Source organism: Rhipicephalus sanguineus, chromosome 11 (assembly GCF_013339695.2).
Source record: "Rhipicephalus sanguineus isolate Rsan-2018 chromosome 11, BIME_Rsan_1.4, whole genome shotgun sequence".
Taxonomy (NCBI): Eukaryota; Metazoa; Arthropoda; class Arachnida; order Ixodida; family Ixodidae; genus Rhipicephalus; species Rhipicephalus sanguineus.
The window spans coordinates 30833793-30854690 of record NC_051186.1 but is presented as its reverse complement, the minus strand read 5'-3'; the positions used below and the strand labels follow the sequence as shown (position 1 = coordinate 30854690).

Below are 20898 nucleotides of genomic sequence, written 5' to 3'. Positions count from 1 at the left end.
GATGTAACGAAATATCGGTTATAATGAAGTAAATGAATAGTCTTGCAATACATACAGTGTCAGGAATATACGTTTATAACAAATTTTCGAATGTAACGAAGTTATTTTCGTGTAAGATGTAACTTCGCTATAATGAGGTTTGAGTGTATTCGAGCACTTGGAATCAAATTTAAATTACTCAAAATTTCGAAGCATTAAAAATGAACAAATAGACGTAATTTGACCGCATGTAACCCCCCTGTGAAGGTGGTTTCACTGCAGCGCGGGGTTGCTATGCTGTGAAACCACCTGTAAAAAAAAAAAAAGAGAGAGAGTTCACACTGCCACGAAGCCACACTTCAAGGTTAAATGTATCTATTACCTTACCTTCACCTCAGTTAATTATTTTTTAAGCTTAAAAGCTTGTTATAAGGGTTTATATATGCTAAGTATAGTAAATTTTAAAACGCAACGTAACTTAGCGTTTGTAACTTTCACCCTACTGCTATTAAAATCTTGCTACTATTCAAGATTGCTTCCATTTGGAACCAAGAAAGTGACATTCACACATGCCTAGTCCAGTACTTCAAAATATTGTGCAAGTTAAGTTGGGTCATGACAAAAATGCTCAGTTTTTTTCACAATATGTGATACATACTATTCGAACTACTCAATTCGAAACTATTTGATCGAATCACTATTCACTTCAAGTTCGCTTCAGACCACACAGCTCTATTCATTCGCCCATCCCTAGTGAGAAGGTATAATAATCACTTTCCATGAAACACTATTGAAAAGGCTTTTCTGATTCGGGAATGCTTTTCGTCATGAAGGCCATGAGACATATATTGTACATCGTCAGAAAAAGGTGCAGATCCTCAGTGATAGCTACTGTGAAAATGCGAGCCAAATGAAGCACATGTGCGGGAAATATTGTGGTCAAAAACCACACACACACAAAAAAAAATTTTTTTTTCCAATGTCATCCCAAACACACAACATGTGAGGGTGCACTAGCAGTCAATCTATGAGGCCATGTGCCCTGCAGTGACTGCACCGTGGCTGCACACAGGATGTCACCACATGCTGGCCCCGCGCCCCTCTGGACCAATGGCCAATATGGTCAAAGAAAAAAGAGAATGCTCAAGGCCACGCTGCACAGCAACATAACTTTAAGGTGGTGCATCACATCCTCACAATCCCGGGCCCATATTACTACAACATGAACATCTTGTTGCATAGGTCACACTATGTCGACTCGCTCACGCAGTTCGAAGTGTACACCGAAAGGACAAAAATTGCCATGAACCTGTTTGTAGCACTAAGCTACAACAAAGGAAATATGGATTTAATGGAAAGCATCCCCAGTGATAAATACAGTAGAACCCCGCTGTTACGTTCCTCACTGCTGCGTTTTCCCGGCTGTTACATAGTTTTTCGCTGGTCCCGGCATAGCTCCCATAGGATACAATGTATTGGGAACCCCGCTGTTACGTCGTAACTGTCGGACCGTTCCCGTATGATACGTCGTGAAGTGCGCTCAGAGCCGACCGAATGACTACAGAAGAGAGCGGTCATCGGTGCATTTTCACGCAGCTTGGCCTGGTTTGACCGTAACATTAGCCTCATGAGAGGTGCAAGCAACAGGATCTTTCGATTCATGCAAATGCATCGCCTTCAAGATTCATATTGCAAAGATGGCGTCTATGACATAATTGCTCGCAAAAGCAAAGCCTTTGCTATTGGCATTTATTATTGACAAAAGAGCATAGCCTTTGAGATTTGTATTTCACAAACATGGCGTCTATGACGTAATTGCTTGCGAAACCAAGGCCTTCGAGATTGGCATTCACTTCTGCCATTGCGTTGGCGTAGACTCATCATCACTGTTATTAGTCGGAGGACTGGTCTGACCGTGTGGAGCTCGCACGGTCATGCGCGCGGTTCGCGGTCGGACTCGCCGCGCTGGTCGTGATTGCGTGTGCTTAGTTCTTTCATGCCTACAGCTGTTGGTGTTAAAAAAATCACATACGTTGATTACATTTCTGTGGATGAGGCCCTCCCCAGCTCCGCGTTTCTATCCGTCGACTAGATCGTGGCTGAGTGCGCCAATTTTCGTGCTGCTCGTAAGCATTGAAATAAAATTCTGTACCACTAAATATTTTGTCGTCTTTCCTGTTTTTCGGCTCTTGCGTTTCCAGTCTCTTACGTTTATTTCCTACGGTCCCTTAAAAAACGTATCAGCGGGGTTCTACTGTAACTTGTCCTCGTCTTGAACAAGGATAACTTTTTCATCAATTGGGAAGTTGTTTTGTTCTCGTGAAATCCACACGAATTCGTTGTGGTTTTGTGATGTAAACGGGCAGATAACTGCTCAGGGTGTCTACCGAGTTGACATTTCTAAATTCCCTGAGTTTTCCAGGTTTTCCCTGAGTGTTTTTGCTAAAATTCCCTGAGTGAAACAGAACTTTGTTTCATGTCAAGATAGGTAAAGACCATATCGCTCGGTGATGTCACTCTCTAATACGCACGTTAAAAAATAAAAAGACTTAATCCCATTTGAATAGTACATAGAACAGTTAAACCTCAATATAGCGAAGTTGGTAAAAGTGGCAACTCACTTCGTTATATCGAAACTTAGTTAAACTGAAATTCGACCTTTCATGCAAGGCATAGCTACTGAAGGATTAATCTTAAACTGAAAATGCCACAAGAATGCTCGACTAATATATCAACATGAAATAACTTTTTCTTATTTTTTACATGAAAAAAAAAACAATTTTGTTGAGCCTGAGATGCAGCAATCACAGTTAGATGCCTTGCCAGAGTGTCACATGTAAAGACGAAACCAATGCGGGTTTAATGCACTGTGGAATGGCGCTTGTTCTGCTGCTGCGGGTTGCTAAATCCTCGTGCGTTGCCCAGAGCAATGCAATGCCTTTGCTATCATGTTGCCCAAACGAACCATTTCCTCTCCACGAACGCACAACATCGAAAACCATCCCACGTTAGAAAAAAAGTCAGTTTCACTGCGAGAGCCAAATAGTAAATCTGATAGCAACAAAGAGGAATTTTATATGAATATAGGCTAGCAGCTCGCTCCTTCAGGAAACGCAGCCGCTGCACTAAGAGAAGTGCCCTATCTATGGCTCAGGGGCGGATTCAGGTACATAATGGGGGGGGGGGGGGTCAGCAGTGCAATTTGGCGGGTAACACATATTTACAACAGCCCAGAGGGGATTATGGCGGTGCCTAAGAAGCCTTCGTTGTAAATGTGCATAGGGAAACAGGAAAGGGTAGAGCCATGAGAGAGGTAGAGAGTAGGGACAAGATTCTCTTTACCCCTTTTGGGCAGTGGCAGGCAAAGCAACCTGACAAATGGGGCAAACTCAACAGGCAGCCTGACAAAGGAAGTGGACGACAGGCACTGAAGGGAGGGGGCGAGGGCCGGCTTAGGGGAGGGGGGGGGGGGGGCGATCGCCGCTAAACCCCCCCCCCCTTGGGATCCACCGTTGCTATGGCTTCAACCAAAGATTTGCAATTAGAGCACAACACCTACAAAGGTATGAGCCGTCTGCTGATCCCCACTAAAGATACCGCGACCACGCCCGCTGGTACAAAGTACGCACTTCCTGTCGGACTCACGCAGCCCCCCCCCCTCCCCCCACCTCCCCAACGCGCCGGCTCCTATCTCCATGTGCCCATCGCGCGAATGAGACGGTCGGCTCGTTTCATCTGTTTAAGCCCCGTTCGTCGGCAGCGCTCGCGCACTTTCACTCGCACATGGATCATACGACGCGCGGGGTGATGTAATCGCGATTTGGACTTGATAAGGAAGATCATGGCGAAGGCAAAAAATTCGCGTCGCTATCGCAAAAAAAAAAAAGCAATATAGCTGCGGGCTAAGATCGCATGAAAGCACGCCACCAGCCTGAATTACGGCACATCCGATTATGGTGGAAACGTTACTGTTTTCCGACATCGCGCGCCGAATCGAGCAAGTGGGACCCGTGCCGGTGTCGCGAATTTCGGTCGCAGCTATGCCTTGGCTCTGAAAAGTTTTGTAATTCGGCTTTGTAGCAAACATCCACATGCTGTGGCTTGTAATTGCGAGCTGCAGCCCCCAAAAATATCAGTCGACTGCCTAAAACTTGTTTCAGCAGTGCCCTCATCGGGAAAAAAAAGAAAAAAAGCTTTCACTTGCTGTGAATGGGCCCATTAATTACGCTAGCTCTCGCCTGGAAATTTATTCTATTCTTCACGGAGTCCTAAATAGCATCTTTGAAACTCGGGATGAGAGCGAGTGAGCTCTCCGATAACAGCCAACAAGCGTCGTCTTTTTTCTCGCCGATCGGGATGGCTCTCCAGATACCAGCCTTGTCGAAGACATCCGCTTCCTGAATGATCGTGATCGCTTACAAGATAACTCAAGCTCGTTACATCTACTGTTACCGCTTCTACAACTAATCATGCTTGTTACTTGACATGCGGCGATAACAAAAACACCATATCGGGCGCTAACGAACAGTACGCACGAGAAAGATTACAGAACTACACCGCGTAGTCACGGAACACCCTAAAACATTGCGCGATAGAGGTGTCGTGGTTCGCGGTTCCCGCATGCCACGCATTAGCCGGATTCTCCCCCACTTCACCGCTCCGAAGGCGATCACAGCATCGAGGTGCGCCACTTCCCCGCTGCCGCAGCGGCCGTTTGATTTGAAAAATGGGTTCACAAAATATCGAGCCAGCGCAACCGCGACTTTCGTCGCCTTTCAATAAAGTTACTGTGGATTTTCCCTGATGGGAGCACAATTTCCCTGAGTTTTCCCTGAGAATTTCCAGACTATCCAAAATCCCTGAGAATTCCCGGTTTTCCCGGTTTTCCCGGTCGGTAGACACCCTGCAAGTGTCCAACCCTCCTCTCCCAAGTGTCCAAACCGTATTTATCTCCTCTCCCAAACGACCACCGTCAGGGTGTCTACCGAGTTGACATTTCTAAATTCCCTGAGTTTTCCAGGTTTTCCCTGAGTGTTTTTGCTGAAATTCCCTGAGTGAAACAGAAGTTTGTTTCATGTCAAGATGGGTAGAGACCCTATCGCTCGGTGATGTCACTTTCTAATACACATTTTAGAAAATGAAAACGACTTACTCCCATTTGAATAGTACATAGAACAGATAAACCTCAATATAGCGAAGTTGGTAAAAGCCGCAACTCACTTCGTTATATCGAAACTTCGTTAAACTGAAATTCGACCTGTCATGCAAGGCATAGTTACTGAAGGATTAATCTTAAACTGAAAAGGCCACAAGAATGCTCGACTAATATGGCAACATGAAAAAACTTTTTTTTTATTTTTTGCGTGAAAAAAAAAATCAATTTTGTTGAGCCTGAGATGCAGCAATCACAGTTAGATGCCTTGCCAGAGTGTCACATGTAAAGACGAAACAAATGCGGGTTTAATGCACTGTGGAATTGCGCTTGTTCTGCTGCTGCGGGTTGTTGTCAAATCCTCGCGCGTTGCCCAGAGCAATGCAACGCCTTTGCTATCATGTTGCCCAACCGAACTATTTGCTCTCCACGAACGCACAACACTGAAAACCATCCCACGTTAGAAAAAAAGAGTCAGTTTCACCGCGAGAGCAAAATAGTAAATCCGATAGCAACAAAGAGGAATTTTATATGAATATAGGCTAGCAGCTCGCTCCTTCAGGAAACGCAGCCGCTGCACTAAGAGAAGTGCCCTATCTATGATCTATGGCTCAGGGACGGATTTAGGTACATAATGGAGGGGGGGGGGATACAAAGGCTGAAGCCAACGCTCAGCAGTACATTTTGGTGGGTCACGCATATTTACAACAGCCCAGAGGGGATTATGGCGGTGCCTAAGAAGCCTTCATTGGAAATGTGCATAGGGAAGCAGGAAAGGGTAGAGCAATGAGAGGTAGAGAGCAGGGACAAGATTCTCTTTACCCCTTTTGGACAATGGCAGGCAAAGCAACTTGACAAAGGGGGCAAACTCGACAAGCAAGCCTGACAAAGGAGGTGGACGACAGGCACTGGGCTGGTTTGGAGGGGGGGGGGGCGATCGCCGCTACCCCCCCCCCCCCCGGGATCTGCCACTGCTATGGCTTCAACGAAAGTTTTGCAATTAGAGCACAACACCTACAAAGGTATGAGCCGTCTGCTGATCCCCACTGAAGATACCGCGGCGCACGCGACCACGCCCGCTGGTACAAAGTACGCACTTCCTGTCGGACTCACGCAGCCAGCACCCCCCCCCCTCCCTTCCCAACGCGCCGGCTCCTATCCAGGTGCCCATCGCGCGAATGAGACGGTCGGCTCGTTTCATCTCTGCTTAAGCCCCGTTCGTCGGCAGCGCTCGCGCACTTTCACTCGCACATGGAGCATACGACGCGTGGGGTGATGTAATCGCGATTTGGACTTGATAGGGAAGATCATGGCGAAGGCAAAAAATTCGCGTCGGAGTGTCTATATAATTGCTATCGCACAAAAAAAGCAATATAGCTGCGGGCTAAGATCGCATGAAAGCACGGCAACAGCCTGAATTACGGCACATCCGATTATGGTGGAAACGTTACTGCTTTCCGACATCGCGCGCCGAATCGAGCATTTGGGACCCGTGCCGGTGTCGCGAATTTCGGTCGCCGCTATGCCATGGCTCTGAAAAGTTTTGTAATTCGGCTTTGTAGCAAACACCCACGTGGTGTGGCTGGTAATTGCCAGCTGCAGCCCCAAAAAATTTCAGTCGACTGCCTAAAACTTGTTTCAGCAGTGCCCTCATCGGGAAAAAAAGAAATAAAAAAGCTTTCACTTGCTGTGAATGGGCCCGTTAGTTACGCTAGCTCTCGCCTGGAAATTTATTATATTCTTCACGGAGTCCTAAATAGCATCTTTGAAGCTCGGGATCAGAGCGAGTGAGCTCTCCGATAACAGCCAACAAGCGTCTTTTTTCTCGCCGATCGGGGTGGCTTGCCAGATACGAGCCTTGTCGAAGGCCATAAGCGTGCGCAGGGTTCCCCTTCAGGGGGGGCGAAGGTTCGTCGCAGCGCCCCCCTCCCTATTATGTCAATGTATGCGGCTGCCTTTGCGCCCCTCTTCTCGCCCCCCCTACAATGTATAGGGCTGACTTTGCGCCCCCCCTTCTCGCCCCCTTGGCCCCCCCCCCTGCGCACGCCTATGTCGAAGGCATCCGCTTCCTGCGCGATCGCTTGCAAGATAACTCAAGCTCGTTACATCTACTGCTACCGCTTCTACAACTAATCATGGTTGTTACTTGACACGCGGCGATAACAAAAACACCATATCGGGCGCTAACGCACAGCACGCGCGAGAAAGATTACAGAACTACACCGCGTACTCCCAGAACATCCTGACAACATTGCGCGATACGATGTGTCGTGGTTCGCGGTTCCCGCATGCCACGCATTAGCCGGATTCTCTCCCACTTCACCGCTCCGAAGGCGATGACAGCATCAAGGTGCGCCACTTCCCCGCAGCCGCAGCGGCCGTTTGATTTGAAAAATGCGTTCACAAAACAGGGGCGTAGGCAGAAATTTTTTTCGGGGGGGGGCACCTCCTTGATCTGTAGTGGGGACGAGCAGGCAGATGTGGTCGAGTGTCATTTTCTGCTCTGTATGCTATGGCAAAAAAAAAAAATTTCGGGGGGGGCACGGGCCCGGGTGGGCCCTAACGTGGCTACGCCCCTGTCACAAAATATCGAGCAAGCGCTACCGCGACTTTCGTCGCCTTTCAATAAAGATACTGTGGATTTTCCCTGATGGGAGCACAATTTCCCTGAGTTTTCCCTGAGAATTTCCAGACTACCCAAAATCCCTGAGAATTCCCGGTTTTCCCGGTTTTCCCGGTCGGTAGACACCCTGCTGCTTCCCTTTCCCGACAACCCTTCCTCCAGCTTATGAGCTTCAACAGAACTATCCCCCCCCCCCCAATGGACAAAACGTGCGCTTACCTTGTGCGTGTTCTTGAGCTTGGGTGGTGGCATGTCTCTGATGCGCCGCATGGCCTGCAGCGGTGGCTCATTGAAGAAGGGTGGCTCGCCGTCCACCATCTCGATGCACATGATCCCCAAGGACCAGATGTCCACCTCAGGGCCGTACGGGAGCCGCGAGATCACCTCGGGTGCCATCCAATAGGGTGTGCCCACGAGGGACTTGCGCTTGGGAAGCTCCACGGACACTTGCGCACAGAAGCCAAAGTCTGACAGCTTCACCTGCACATCAACATTGTGTGCCAGCGTAGAAGTTAAGACAAGTAATGGGGACGTTACCAGTAAAAAGTAACAGTGTTACAGTTACCTAAGCCAAAACAGTAACTGACTTACATTAACAGAGTTTCCAAAAGTAACTTGTAACAGTTACAGCTACCGCAAAAGGGTAATGTCATTACTTTTTGTCACTGAGTATAACTAAGTAACAGATCCCAAATCAAATGATAGTTCATTCAGTAGAAATGTACACAGTCAAACTGAGGGAAGCCGGGTTGTGGAAAGGTGAAAGGTGGAGAGGATATAGGAAAGAAAAAGACAGAAAAAGTGCAAAGCACCAACTGTACGTCAGCCTTTAACAATCGTTGCTATTAGATAATATTTTATAAAAAAAAGGAAGCAACCTGGAGCCTCCACCGAAAATACGGTCGCCGTGGCCAGGATTCGATCTTGCAACCTTTGGGTCAGCAGTCGAGCAACATAACCACTAGACCACCGTGGCGGGTAGACATACTTCTAGTAACTAGTTACTGCCCAAGACTAGTTAAGACTCAACTTTTCCACTGTTTCACAAAGCCCTGCTTTGAGACCTTGTGTGTCATAAGTGACTCCGGAACGTGTCCTCACGGAAGATTTTACGCAAGTTACCGTGAATTAAAAGATGGGGAAATGAGGGGCTTGGTTTTTGCTGGTCACAGCCAAATCAAGGCAACAAGTAACAAAGCCAAAGGTGGAGAGGAGGAGGAACAGTCCTTTTAAGCATCTTCAATGCCTTTATCTGCCTTTTGCAAACGCTACATCAAAGCAATTTAGTTGCAGCCGCACTGCGCTTAAAAAGTAATCTAATTAGCATGGACGGACAATGAGAAAGCAGCTCAAAAACAAGCGAAAACCAGAATTTATGGAGGTGCCGCACATCTTTCCTGTCGTCAAGTGTTGCCATCTTGATACGATTTGAAAGCTCAAAGCTTTGAAATTCTATTCCCACCCTCCTCACATACCACGGCTGCATAGGAAAGCAGGAAAAAAAAAAAGAAGAAAAAAAATAATGGTAAAGGCAGCTCTAACAAAATTCGCAATATACCGTGTGTCCCAGCTATCTTTAGCCAAGGGTTTTTTAAAAAACGCAACATTTAGAGGCGGGCAAGTAAAATCAGTTGCAAATTGCTGACAGCCATCTTTTGCACTACATACAATTTTTGTTTTGTAATTAATTAATTTGTTAATTAGGATTATTTAACTAAATTGCTAAATATTGACTTTATCAAGAAATGCGACTTGCAAAGTTCGAGAGCGTCTTCGGAAAACCCCATTTCATTATTTGCGACAATGAAAGTCTCACGTATGCCATTTTTCCCAAGCTGCAAAGAAAGCCCGCAAATACAAAAAGAGCCACGTGACTAGCGCATTTGCGTGCAGCGAACATGCTGCTCTCAGGCGTGGTTTGAGCGAATGAAATCAGCTGCAGCCGCAACTCGCCGGCTCCGTTGCAGAGGTAGGCCGATAAGTTAACGGTGGTTTCTTGGCCCACATCAGCCAGTTAATGCACGTGACAGTGCAAGTTGTAGTGAGTGTGGCCCAAGAAACCACTGTTAACTTATCGGCCTACCTCTGCAACGGAGCCGGCGAGTCGCGGCTGCAGCTGATTTCGTTCACTCAAACCACGCCTGAGAGCAGCATTTTATTTATTATCCTATCTTTATGAAAATTGGCATGTGTATCATTGAATGAAGATTTCATATCTGTGAATAGATTTCAAATATCTCATTTAGGAAGGAAGTAATGACAAATTCTCACATTATAATTATGTGACATCTTTTAGCCGTGAAAGAGCACAACACAAAGGAAAGAAACACACAACGACAGGACGGGCGGCACTTCCAACTGAATTAGACTGAGCGCGAACCCAGAAATAAATATACAACATACACACATGCGCAGTCTCACACCACCTTAGACTATCCAGCTATCAAACAATCTCTTTTCCGATCCATACAACGTCACCGACGTATCACTGACACACCTTTCTGCTTTCTTTCTAATGTAGTAGGCTTCCATCAACTCACGCGCAGTCTGATTCTTGCTTCTGCCTAAAATCTTGATCTCTTTAAAACGTGGCTGACACTTGCAGGTTTTGCAATGCATAGGCAAATGCGCCACGCCGTCCTTCATTAAATTCAGTTCAAGGACGGCGTGGCGCATTTGCCTATGCATTGCAAAACCTGCAAGTGTCAGCCACGTTTTAAAGAGATCAAGATTTTAGACAGAAGCAAGAATCAGACTGCGCGTGAGTTGATGGAAGCCTACTACATTAGAAAGAAAGCAGAAAGGTGTGTCAGTGATACGTCGGTGACGTTGTATGGATCGGAAAAGAGATTGTTTGATAGCTGGATAGTCTAAGGTGGTGTGAGACTGCGCATGTGTGTATGTTGTATATTTATTTCTGGGTTTGCGCTCAGTCTAATTCAGTTGGAAGTGCCGCCCGTCCTGTCGTTGTGTGTTTCTTTCCTTTGTGTTGTGCTCTTTCGCGGCTAAAAGATGTCACTAAGCAAGTACCAACTAGGCCAACAAACAGTCTTGTTAAAAAATATAATTATGTAATTTCTTACTGGTCGTTAATGGTAACTTACAATACAAAAAGTTATTTTTCAGAACTACGTGGTTCTTCTAAAAGGTCCACCTCACAGGCTAAAGCAAATTAAATGTCAAAACAGCTATTTCTTTGATCAGAAATAATTTTCGAACTGGAAAGTTAAACATGAGGTTCCAGTAATTAGCTGGCACTTATCAAATAATTACAATTGCATCAAGGTAGAGAAAAAAAGAAAAGCTTTACCCTGTAGCTCAGGCGCTGCTGAGGAGAATGATACCAATTTTGTTTAAACAAGTTCACAGAAACTTCCTCAAAACTTCCATAAGGCAGATTCACTGCACAAAAATAAAGCCAAGAAAATCGAGTTTTATGTCTTAAAAACATTTGTAATTTAATCTATTGAGCATGTAAGAAAGGCTATCTTGCCATAGCATATTTTTTCATAGCATAGTTTGCACTATAGATACTTCTAAATTGTGATTTCCCAAAATTGAAATTTTTACAAGTTTTTGCTATTTTAGGACCCTTGTCCCCCCATAAGCAGAAATTTTGCGAAGTCAAGTCCGCTTACCGAGAGTCAACATTATTGTAAATAACGGCGAGATCGTATTCATGATGCAATACTAGAGCACAAAAGGGTCACAATGAGGACTGAAACCACTGGTGATGTTGTAGCAGCAAAAAAGCTTTTAAGAAATGTAATTTGCTTATCCTTGTCAACTAAAGTACAAGGTGTGAAGTTCCAGAGCAAGTGAGAAGTGAATTATCATTTGTTCGACCACGCATGAACCACGAAGAATGTTTGAGCAAAGGATGCACCCTTCCATCGCTGGCCAGCAGTATGGAGTCGGACTTGATGTCCCTGTGAATGACGCCTTGGGAATGGAGGAAAGCCAAGGCCTTGAGGCACTGTTTGCACACCGTCGCAATCTGCTCTTCATCCATTCTGCACAGAGAAAAATAACCCAGAGCTATGCAACACACGATTACAATGAAATGCACTGTAAGTACAGTCAAATGCCGATTTTTCGGACGCCCGATTTTCCGGACATGCTCGAAAATTCGGACGCTTTCGCGGCACCATGACCAGCTCCATAGACGTCAATGTATTAGAACGTCCAAAATTTCGGACGCTGAAGCTATTCCGCGTCCGATTTTTCGGACTTTCTGCCCAAATTGCAGGTCCGAAAGGCATTATTTGAAGCCCCCCATCTCTGCCGCGTCTATCATCTCGTAGGTTCGAACCAGCGGTTTCGCGAGTCGATCTGTTTGCGACGATAGCACAGTCCGAAAGTCAGCTTTGCTGCAATACCAAAGCGTTATGGGGTGAAGCAGACCAGAAATTCAAAGGGGCCGCTATCGTGGCGCCGTGTGGCGATGTTACGGATAAGCAGCGGAAATGCACGGAGGCATGATGGCGGCAGCTGGCAAACGCGCCAGTACGGCTTAATCGCTGACAACCCTTACGATAAGCATCTTCAGTTAACTGCTCGCTAGTGCACGTGGCCTAACGCAGTTGCATGCGTACTGCACGCATTTAATAGGCGAGAACCCAAATGTGCCGCGCCGCCATTCCTGCTGCCTCTTTGTGCGAGACCGCTAAGTGCGCCGCATAGACGCGTTGCCTTCGCGGACGAAACCAGCTCGCCATTGCCGCGCCCGTGTGCGGTCAGGAACTAAGTGCGCATCACGAACCCTTTCATGATAAATGCGTGCGTACGTTACAGCAGCAGTAAAGTGACGGCGTCAGCTTAGTTGGCGATGCGCTGCACACAACTAGAAACGACCCGCTTAACACGGCAGCAAATGCTGCGTATCGGCGGCGATTCGGCGATGTGTGTGCGCATGTTTACAATGCGCACACGCATCGGGGAAAGCCGGATGAGTCGTCCGCTCTTCCGCCCCAGTCTTTGCGTTCCGCGTCATCATTTACAAACGCTTCATGCGAGATAGCCATAATCTATTCCGCGCTTTGCAGCTATCAGCGGCGCTCATCACAAGATGCAAAAGTGGCGGTCGGCACGTACGTAGTTAAGCGGGGTTCGCGGCAGGTACCGAATGTATTTGAGAGAGCCTGGGCGCGCACCAAAATGCCTGATAATTGTACTGGGACGCATTAAAGCTATTTCGGACGTGGCTGCGGCGCTGTGACCACTTGTGCAGAATAAAAAAGCATGAATTTGTTTTTTCGGACTGCCCGATTTTTCGGACGATTTTGCGGTCCCTAGGGAGTCCGAAAAATCGGCAGTTGACTGTACTAAGTAATACTGAATCATGCAATAAGGAAATGGCACACAGCAGACATGCTTATTGAAGGGAACTTAGAAATCTGTTCATCTCACCAGTACACTTACGGACAAATGAAACGCAATCAAGAAAGGACAAAGAGGAATAGATTCTGCAAGTGATAATTCAAAAGCACTATCTTGCACTGCTAATTACGTGATTGCCAAAGAATACACACTGGCCATTAAACATACAAGTTGAAGACATTGTGCGGACGAAGCTTTATGCACAAGCACACTCATAGACTGACCTGGCATGTGTGACAATGTCGGTGAGGGCTCCACCTTCAAGGAACTCCATGACGACCCAGAGCTCATCGCCCACAAGGAAGCTGTCGTACATCTCAACAATATTCGGGTGATGGTAGTCCCGCATGATAACCACCTGTGCAGGAAAGGGTCATACCAAGATGAAGATTTCTCGAAGAAGTCCACTTCTTTGCAGTCTAACACAGTCTACATGACTGAATGACTTGTCGTGGAGGCTCTACGGCTGTGGCGCTGACCTGCCAAGCCATTCATGCCCCAGAGGGAAAACAGTTCCTTTTTGCTTTCGTTAAAAAAATTTTTTCTTTCTTTTCATGAATGAGCGCTTTGCACAGAATTTCCTACTTTACCCAACTTGGCAAACTTTCAAGCGTACACATTGCTGACCTCGTTAAACAGAAGCTCCCGGCGCTGCTGCTTGCGAAGGTCCATCTTCTTGACAGCCACCTGGCGGCCGCTGGGCTTTTCGGTAGCTATGCACACAATGCCAGTCGAGCCTTCACCGATCTTCACAAAGTTGTCCAAGTTGTCCCGGGGGTCACCCGAACTCACCACCATCTGCAGTGCCGCTCGGAACTGCGAGCGATGCCGTACAATGGCGTTTTCAGAATTCTGATTGTGACAATTTTTCTCGAATTAGTAAATCAGAATTTCCCAGCACTGAAAGCACCACTCTTACCATGACAGACACTTGGTAAATGAGAAAATGCACAAAAAAAAGATACAGGTGGCACCGCCACCTTGATGTTCCTGCACCAGCTTGCCGCGACGCCATGGATATTGACAGCATCTGCTAGTGCCTATGTAATCATTTATCTTTAAAGAGTATTTACACTGTGTTCTAAGGGACCCAATGTCTTAACATACCAAGTTTCAGAAAATTTCATTGAACCAATGTGGCCAATATACACAAAAAGACTTTGAAATTCATGATGTCATGATGACATTCATGGGCTAAAGCTTCAGTGTGACATTAAAAAATGACACTTTGACCTTCATTTTTCTTTTGTCGTAATTAACCTGTGATGGTAAAATTAATGACAATAGAGATCTGACAGAATAACTCATCTGTCTGAACTGATTTAATACTTCACTTTGGTGTCTGTGGCATCAGTAGCGACTCAAACCTTCTTACAACTAGGGAGAATATAATGAAGTGACAGATCTAACGAAATGAACAAATTTCCTTACACAGAACTAAGCATTTAAAACCTCCTTTCAGCAATTTAAAACAGTCCTGCGAATGAATATACTGTCACGTGATTTATTCACGTACAAACTGCGAGAACGCCGTGGAACGTCAAGGGCCAAGATCCAGGCAAGCGCAAGCTCGGGGCGCGTGGCTGTCGCTCGCACTGTGGCTTGCTTTCTTCACTCTTCGTCGTCGTCACGTACTCTTCACTACAATACCAACTAAATTTCTCTCCAAGACCAAAAAAATACCCGACTTTTGTGTGCAAAGTGTGCCTGTTTCTAAAGAACTCGACACTTACTTGGTGCAGCATTTTTAAGATGCGCTTCAACCATTTCCGGCACAGCTGGCAATTTCGAAAAAGTGTATCTGCCGTAATCAGGACACATAAAAGGCGGGTACATAGATGACATGAGTTATGCATGTTGTCTATGCACGTTCATTTTCGAACCTTTCAAATTTACACTTCCGAACATAAGTGAATGGAGATAGTGGAAAGCATATGGATAGGCCAGCGACGCTGAAAAAGCTATCCCCTATTGTGATCAACCCCTATTTCAATGTAGGCACACTGGCGTCTCTTACACCCTAGTCTCTCCTATAAAGGGGTTCAACTGTATTATGTACACTCTATACACTTACATGTCATGTGCAGACATTCATTTTTGCACTTATTTTGATTACAAAAAAGAACAAGCAGGCCACTGAGCACAGTCACAACAAAAATGTAAGCTCTGTGGCACCTCAAAACAAGCAGTAACATCCTTTCTTTAATCGTTCAAGAATACTTGCAAGATACGGTTAAACTTTGATATAACAAACTTCAATACCGTCGAACCCGTTTATAACGAACTCGAAAGTGTTGCGAAAAGTGGTCGTTATATCAGTAGTTCGTTGTATATGGACTCGCCCTTAAAAAAGTGCGCTCAGCGGCCAAACCATTTTTTTTCATCTTTGTGCACTTTTGTTAAAGTGCTAACAACCCCTTCGGTGACAAGCTAAGCCTTTTCGCGTCGTGAAACGACGCCCGCTGCGTGCTCACGAGTGAATTAACCGGCTTTGCAATGAGCTGACACCGTTTCACCCAACGTTACTAGAATACATTCAGTTTTCAAACTTCTTTGTACTGCGCGGAACCGCCACCACACTTGCTAGGTGTTGGCGCTGCAGTCGCATTGGGCTTCAAAATACCGCGCGCGCCGGCCAACGCTGCACAAGCGTTTGCGTTCTCTATCTGCCTTCTGCAGCTTTTGTGGTGGTGTTTCGTACTGCGTTCGCATCATGCGTCATCTGTTCGCGTGTTCGCGTTCTCTATCTGCCTTCTGCAGCACTTGTGGTGGCGTTTCGTACATCGTTCGCATCATGTGTCGTCTGTTCGGGTGAACCATGCCAACTTGTTGCGTGCCGGGGTGCGCGAGCGGATACCGCAAGGACGCGAGCAGCTCGGACAGACATTTTTTCTACGCTCCGACCGACGTGAGTCTTCGCGCAGCTTGGAACAACGCAGTTCCACGTGCGGACAAGGAATTGACAGACCGGGAGGAAGAGCTGAGCAAGGTCATTTCACAGATAGAATTGCAGGAGCCAATGACAGCTGATACACTTCAGCACAGTTACTGCCGCACGGCTGCGAAAGCAAGCGCGCTGTACTACCTTGGTGGTTATGTCGTGAAGAAGGCGCGAAAGTTCACCAGTTGTGAAGATTGCCTTGCAACTTGTATATCTGATAACCACATACAAGCAGCAGCAGCCTTAACAGAGATGCGATCCTTTGTGCCTGGTGCACTGCAGCATCCATCAGGTGCTTTGACATCTATGCTTAGCGGCATTGAACGTGTAATTGAAAAAAGGACCAATGGTAACAAAGTGTTTGGAGATTTGTTCTGGACTATAATGGGAGAGCTGTCTGGATGTTCTCTGACTCGGGTAGGCTGCACAGAGCATTTTGAGGAGCTAAGTGCGCGAATCATCAAATTTTATTTGACCACACGGATGCATTTCTATTCGAAGTTTCTTCGCCAGCAGCGAGACTCTAGTGTGCCAGTGAAGGCAGCAAGAAAGCGTGCTAAATTGCTATGAAAAGGAGCAACTGGGATGCACCTGTGCATAAATTTTTGTGGATGTATAACTGTTAAAAGCATAAGTGCATGTATGTATAAATACCTGCAGAGTGTATAACTGCAGGTAGTCAAAATAAATAAACAAGTGAGGTAATACCGTCCGATCTGCTTTGAAATGGAGTGAATGAGTACTTGAAAAAAAAATGTTGCATGTCACCCGTGCTTAATGCAATAGAGCGTACCATGTTTGCTAGCCATGAGTGTCTAAAAAAACTTTTAAAAACACTTAGCGCTATCAAGTGAAAAAACGCGCCTGCGCTGAGCAGACGACACCGCGCCGGCTGGAGCCCGATGCGACGGTCCCGCCATCTGGCGACAAGCGTGGAAAAGGTGCCACCTGCGGAGTATGGCGGCATCGGAGAGTTTGACAACTGAATGTATCTAGTAACGTTGGTTTCACCGAAGCGCGGTACCGCGACGTGGAGCCAATCATCCCTGGCTAGTTGCGTGCAGCGCGTCGCCTACTCGGGTTGCGGAGTCACTGCCGGGCCGCTTTCTGTATGCCATATGCGCGCATTTGTACATTCTTTGTGCTTGCTTCACTCCGGACCGTGCACTAATGGGTGCAGCGACTAGTCTCTTCGTTCAACGCGGTGAAAACAAGCATTTTCCAAGCATCGCGCACTCTATAAGTCTCCGCGATGTTCTCGCGGCCCTGCACGACGATGCGCGGCGCACTTCAGTTGTCACCTAGTCAAACACGCAGTATACACTTGCTGTCAGTGCATCAACGTCCTCGCTGTCGATGCTCGCTGTCGACGTGCATCGACGTTAACAACAGCGAGCTACTTTCGTTTCTACAAAGTGACGTGCACTTTAAAGCGGTCTCGCACGACACGGCGGCGGCGAACTTGTGAACGGCAGCATGGCGCGCTCGTACCGCCGTGAATCCGCAGTGTACGGCGTACGCTACACGCGCAGCAGAGCAGATATCTACGGATGACTGTGATAAGGTTGTCGGCTATAAGGCATAACGGCACGTTCTTCAACGGCCGCCACCTCGCCTTCGCTCATTTCTGATGCTTATCCGCGAAGGCATCGCTGCAATCGCGCGGAAGTCGTAATCACCGATCGACTGGTCTCTGCCGTTACCGAAAAGACTGACGACCTTTGGCGGCACATTGTGGCGTCGACGAGTTTAGGGACGCAGTAAACCTTTTTGCGATGAAAAGTTATCGCAGTTATCACTTCTAGCATTTACGCCTTCTTGCGTTCCAAGGCATGGTTCATCGCAGGCAGTCATACCTGCAGAGAACGGCGTCAGGAAAGGTTACCGTGCAAAAGCTGACCGCAAGGCTTCATGCTGCCTACTATTTTTTCCCCTCACTGCCATTCTACCACTGAAGAAAAGGCTGGAAAGTGAGCGACCTCGCTCACAGCGTCCGAAATCTGCGTACGGTGCTCGCCGATCTGGGTATCTTAGTCGCGAGTAAACTGCAGCAGGGCACGCGCGAGCGCGCACTCCTGTCACGCTTTAGAAGGCATGTTTTAACTTTTTTTTTTTTCACTTCGTATGCGCCATATTTTTACCGCGACCGTGTCTGAAGTGTTCGTTGTAAAAGTAGGAGGCTTTGAAAAATGTTCGCTATATCTGGACGCAGCTTCAATGGTTAGCATAGGAAAATCGTAAGTGCACACAAATATGGTCGTTATAACTGATAGATCGTTATATGTGGGATCGTTATAAGTGGGTTCGACTGTATAACAAAACTCTCAATATAATAAAGTATTTTAGTTTTTATAACCTTATGTCCACAAAACACCATGTGTGTTTTACCTCAATAGAACTAAGTGTGTTTATGTGCGATTTCAAAAGAATGAAGTTTCACTGCTACCGCAGAGGAATACCAAGACAATAAATTGAAACTTCTGCTGGTGCCAGTTTTCATATGGTTTACTTGCATGCGGTTTTTGAGAATGCATTTTCCAAATCGTCGGTGACATTCTTTTTATGAGGAATAAGGTACTTATTACTCAAACCTTTACGGCTACTTGTCTTTGCTTGTAACTTGTCAAACGGTGATAGCTGAACATTATCTAGGGCACTGACTCAAGGCAGGCGTGGAATCCGGAAATGTGCTGCTTAGACAGCGTAAGTAATACGTGTTCTAATACACATGCCGATTTGTGTCCACAGCAGTTCCAGTTCATTGTCTCAGTCTTTCCTTACAAACGCAGCGAAACTTTGTTACAGTGAAATCACACATAAACATGCTTCATTATATCGACATATGTAGCGCTCATGCAGAGCGACTGCGATGCCACAGAGCTCCCAAAGGAGTCGCAAAGAGTGTGCCAAGGAGACAGACCTGCTCATGTGACAGCCTTTGGTGCTCGGGTGGGTGGTTTGACTGAGGCTTGCCTGCCACCGTTGGTGGTGCGTGGTCCATGGTTGCTTGACCTTTGCCCATTCCATCCTAGTGGTGATGGAGAAAAAGAAAAACAGTCGCAAATCAAGAAACACTGACACAAAAACTTGCTGTATATTTTGCGGCTCTCAACTCTCTTGAATGTGTCCAATGTCATTGTGATTGTGTTGCTGACATTTGTCATAACAGTTTTTAAGCATAGGCTTTCACAATGCCGTACCCCCTTCAGGCATGAAATAGAGAGGATTGTTTTCTCAGATTTTGCTAAACAAGGCACCACTGGCTTCTGCGTGATTTCAAAGAGCTTGGCAAAACCAACATCCTTGCCTTTCAGGAAAATGTGACAAACTGATTATAGTAGCAACATTTTTTTAATCAATGAATACATATGCACTCAAACCTCGATATAATGAACACGGATATAACTAATTATCGGTTATAACGAAGTAAATGAAGAATAGTCTTGGTATTAGATACAGTGATTCGAATATACGCTTGTAACTAATTTTTTAATATAACGAAGTTATTTTCATGTCAAGTTCAACTTTGTTAAATGAGGTTTAAGTGTAAATTAAAATTAAACCAGAAACAACACAGACATCATATTGGAAGCAAAAAATAATAATAACATACATCTACTATTATTGAGCAGCATAAGGTAATACAGTAGACTCTCAGTAAATGGAACTGCTGCTTAAATGGAACAACTGCATTTAATATGATTGGTTTCGTACTTGGATTGTGCACCCCTGTTCATCTCTCAGTAAACGGAACTCCTGTTCAGTGGAACACATTTTCCTGGTCCCTTCCAGTTCCGCTAACGAGTCTACTGTAATGCAGAATGCCTGAAAAATGCAGTGGCTTGATGAAGATATCAACTGTGAACACTGATTACGTACAGGAGTCCAATGCTCTACTTCCTGCTGCCCGTTGAGAAGAACAGGAGAACCAGCAATGAAGCCGGAAAAGATGGCTGTCAGATTCTGGCAGCAGTGTGGATCAGAGAGCATACGTAGCTTAAAGTCTAGTAGAGATTTAGAAAAACCACAGTTGTGCAGGCCATATAATGTTTAGGAGAGATACCCAGTGCATGAGTGAGTAAAAGACTGGGAGCCAAGGAAAGCAAGTGTACACAGGATGATAGGTGGTTGGATGACATTAGTATTAAATTTGCAGGCACAGTCTGCCGACACACGAGAGAGGGCTATTCAAGGTAACCAATAGAGGTCTTCATCCTGCAGTGGACACACTACAGATGATGATGATGACGATGAAAATAATGAGATAAGAATTTATTAAGGGGGGACACTGGTCTCAAGAGACGAAAAATCATGGAAAAAATAACTTTTATGAATATAGTATTTTTGTAACATACAGGTATTGCCACAAGTGCTGGCCAAGTTTCTGACATCTTGGATTGATATTTCTGCTCCAACAGCAATTTATATCACCAAAACAAGCAATATTTCGCTTGAAAAAAGCACAAGAATTGGGCTCTTTTACTGACATGCTGCTTCTGAATGACGTGTACTGCAGCAGTAGGCATGCAGGTTATGTCCCTGGTGGCGACTAATCATCTAGCAAAAATATTTCAATATCTTCTATTACATGCGGTTCAAAATTAGCTTTATCCGTTCTCTTGCATTTTCTCAAAACAAGCTTTTACTCACCCTGCTTGTTTGGTGCAACATTTGCTCAAGCTTTAGAATAGTTACAGCTGTAACGTTTTTTGCTGTATGATAAACGCATAAAGCTTGAAATGCTGCAAGCAGATTCTTTCTTTTCTTTTTCTATAATTTTCTTACCTGCCTGTGTTCTTGATCGTTAGTAGCTGTACTGTAAAT

At 45.9% G+C, this 20898-nt stretch overlaps 1 protein-coding gene across 1 annotated transcript in view; it reads right to left on the bottom strand.

Annotated features, from left to right (window-relative positions):
- The window catches only part of LOC119373517 (serine/threonine-protein kinase PAK mbt), a 69448-nt gene that overhangs the window by 8510 nt on the left and 40040 nt on the right, over positions 1–20898 (bottom strand). The window contains exons 8-12 of the mRNA XM_037643568.2: positions 18995–19102; positions 13761–13949; positions 13358–13491; positions 11641–11767; positions 7974–8234 (exon numbers count right to left, since the gene is read on the bottom strand). Of these exons, the coding sequence (XP_037499496.1) occupies positions 7974–8234; positions 11641–11767; positions 13358–13491; positions 13761–13949; positions 18995–19102 (819 nt within the window). The remainder of the gene's footprint in view (positions 1–7973; positions 8235–11640; positions 11768–13357; positions 13492–13760; positions 13950–18994; positions 19103–20898) is intronic.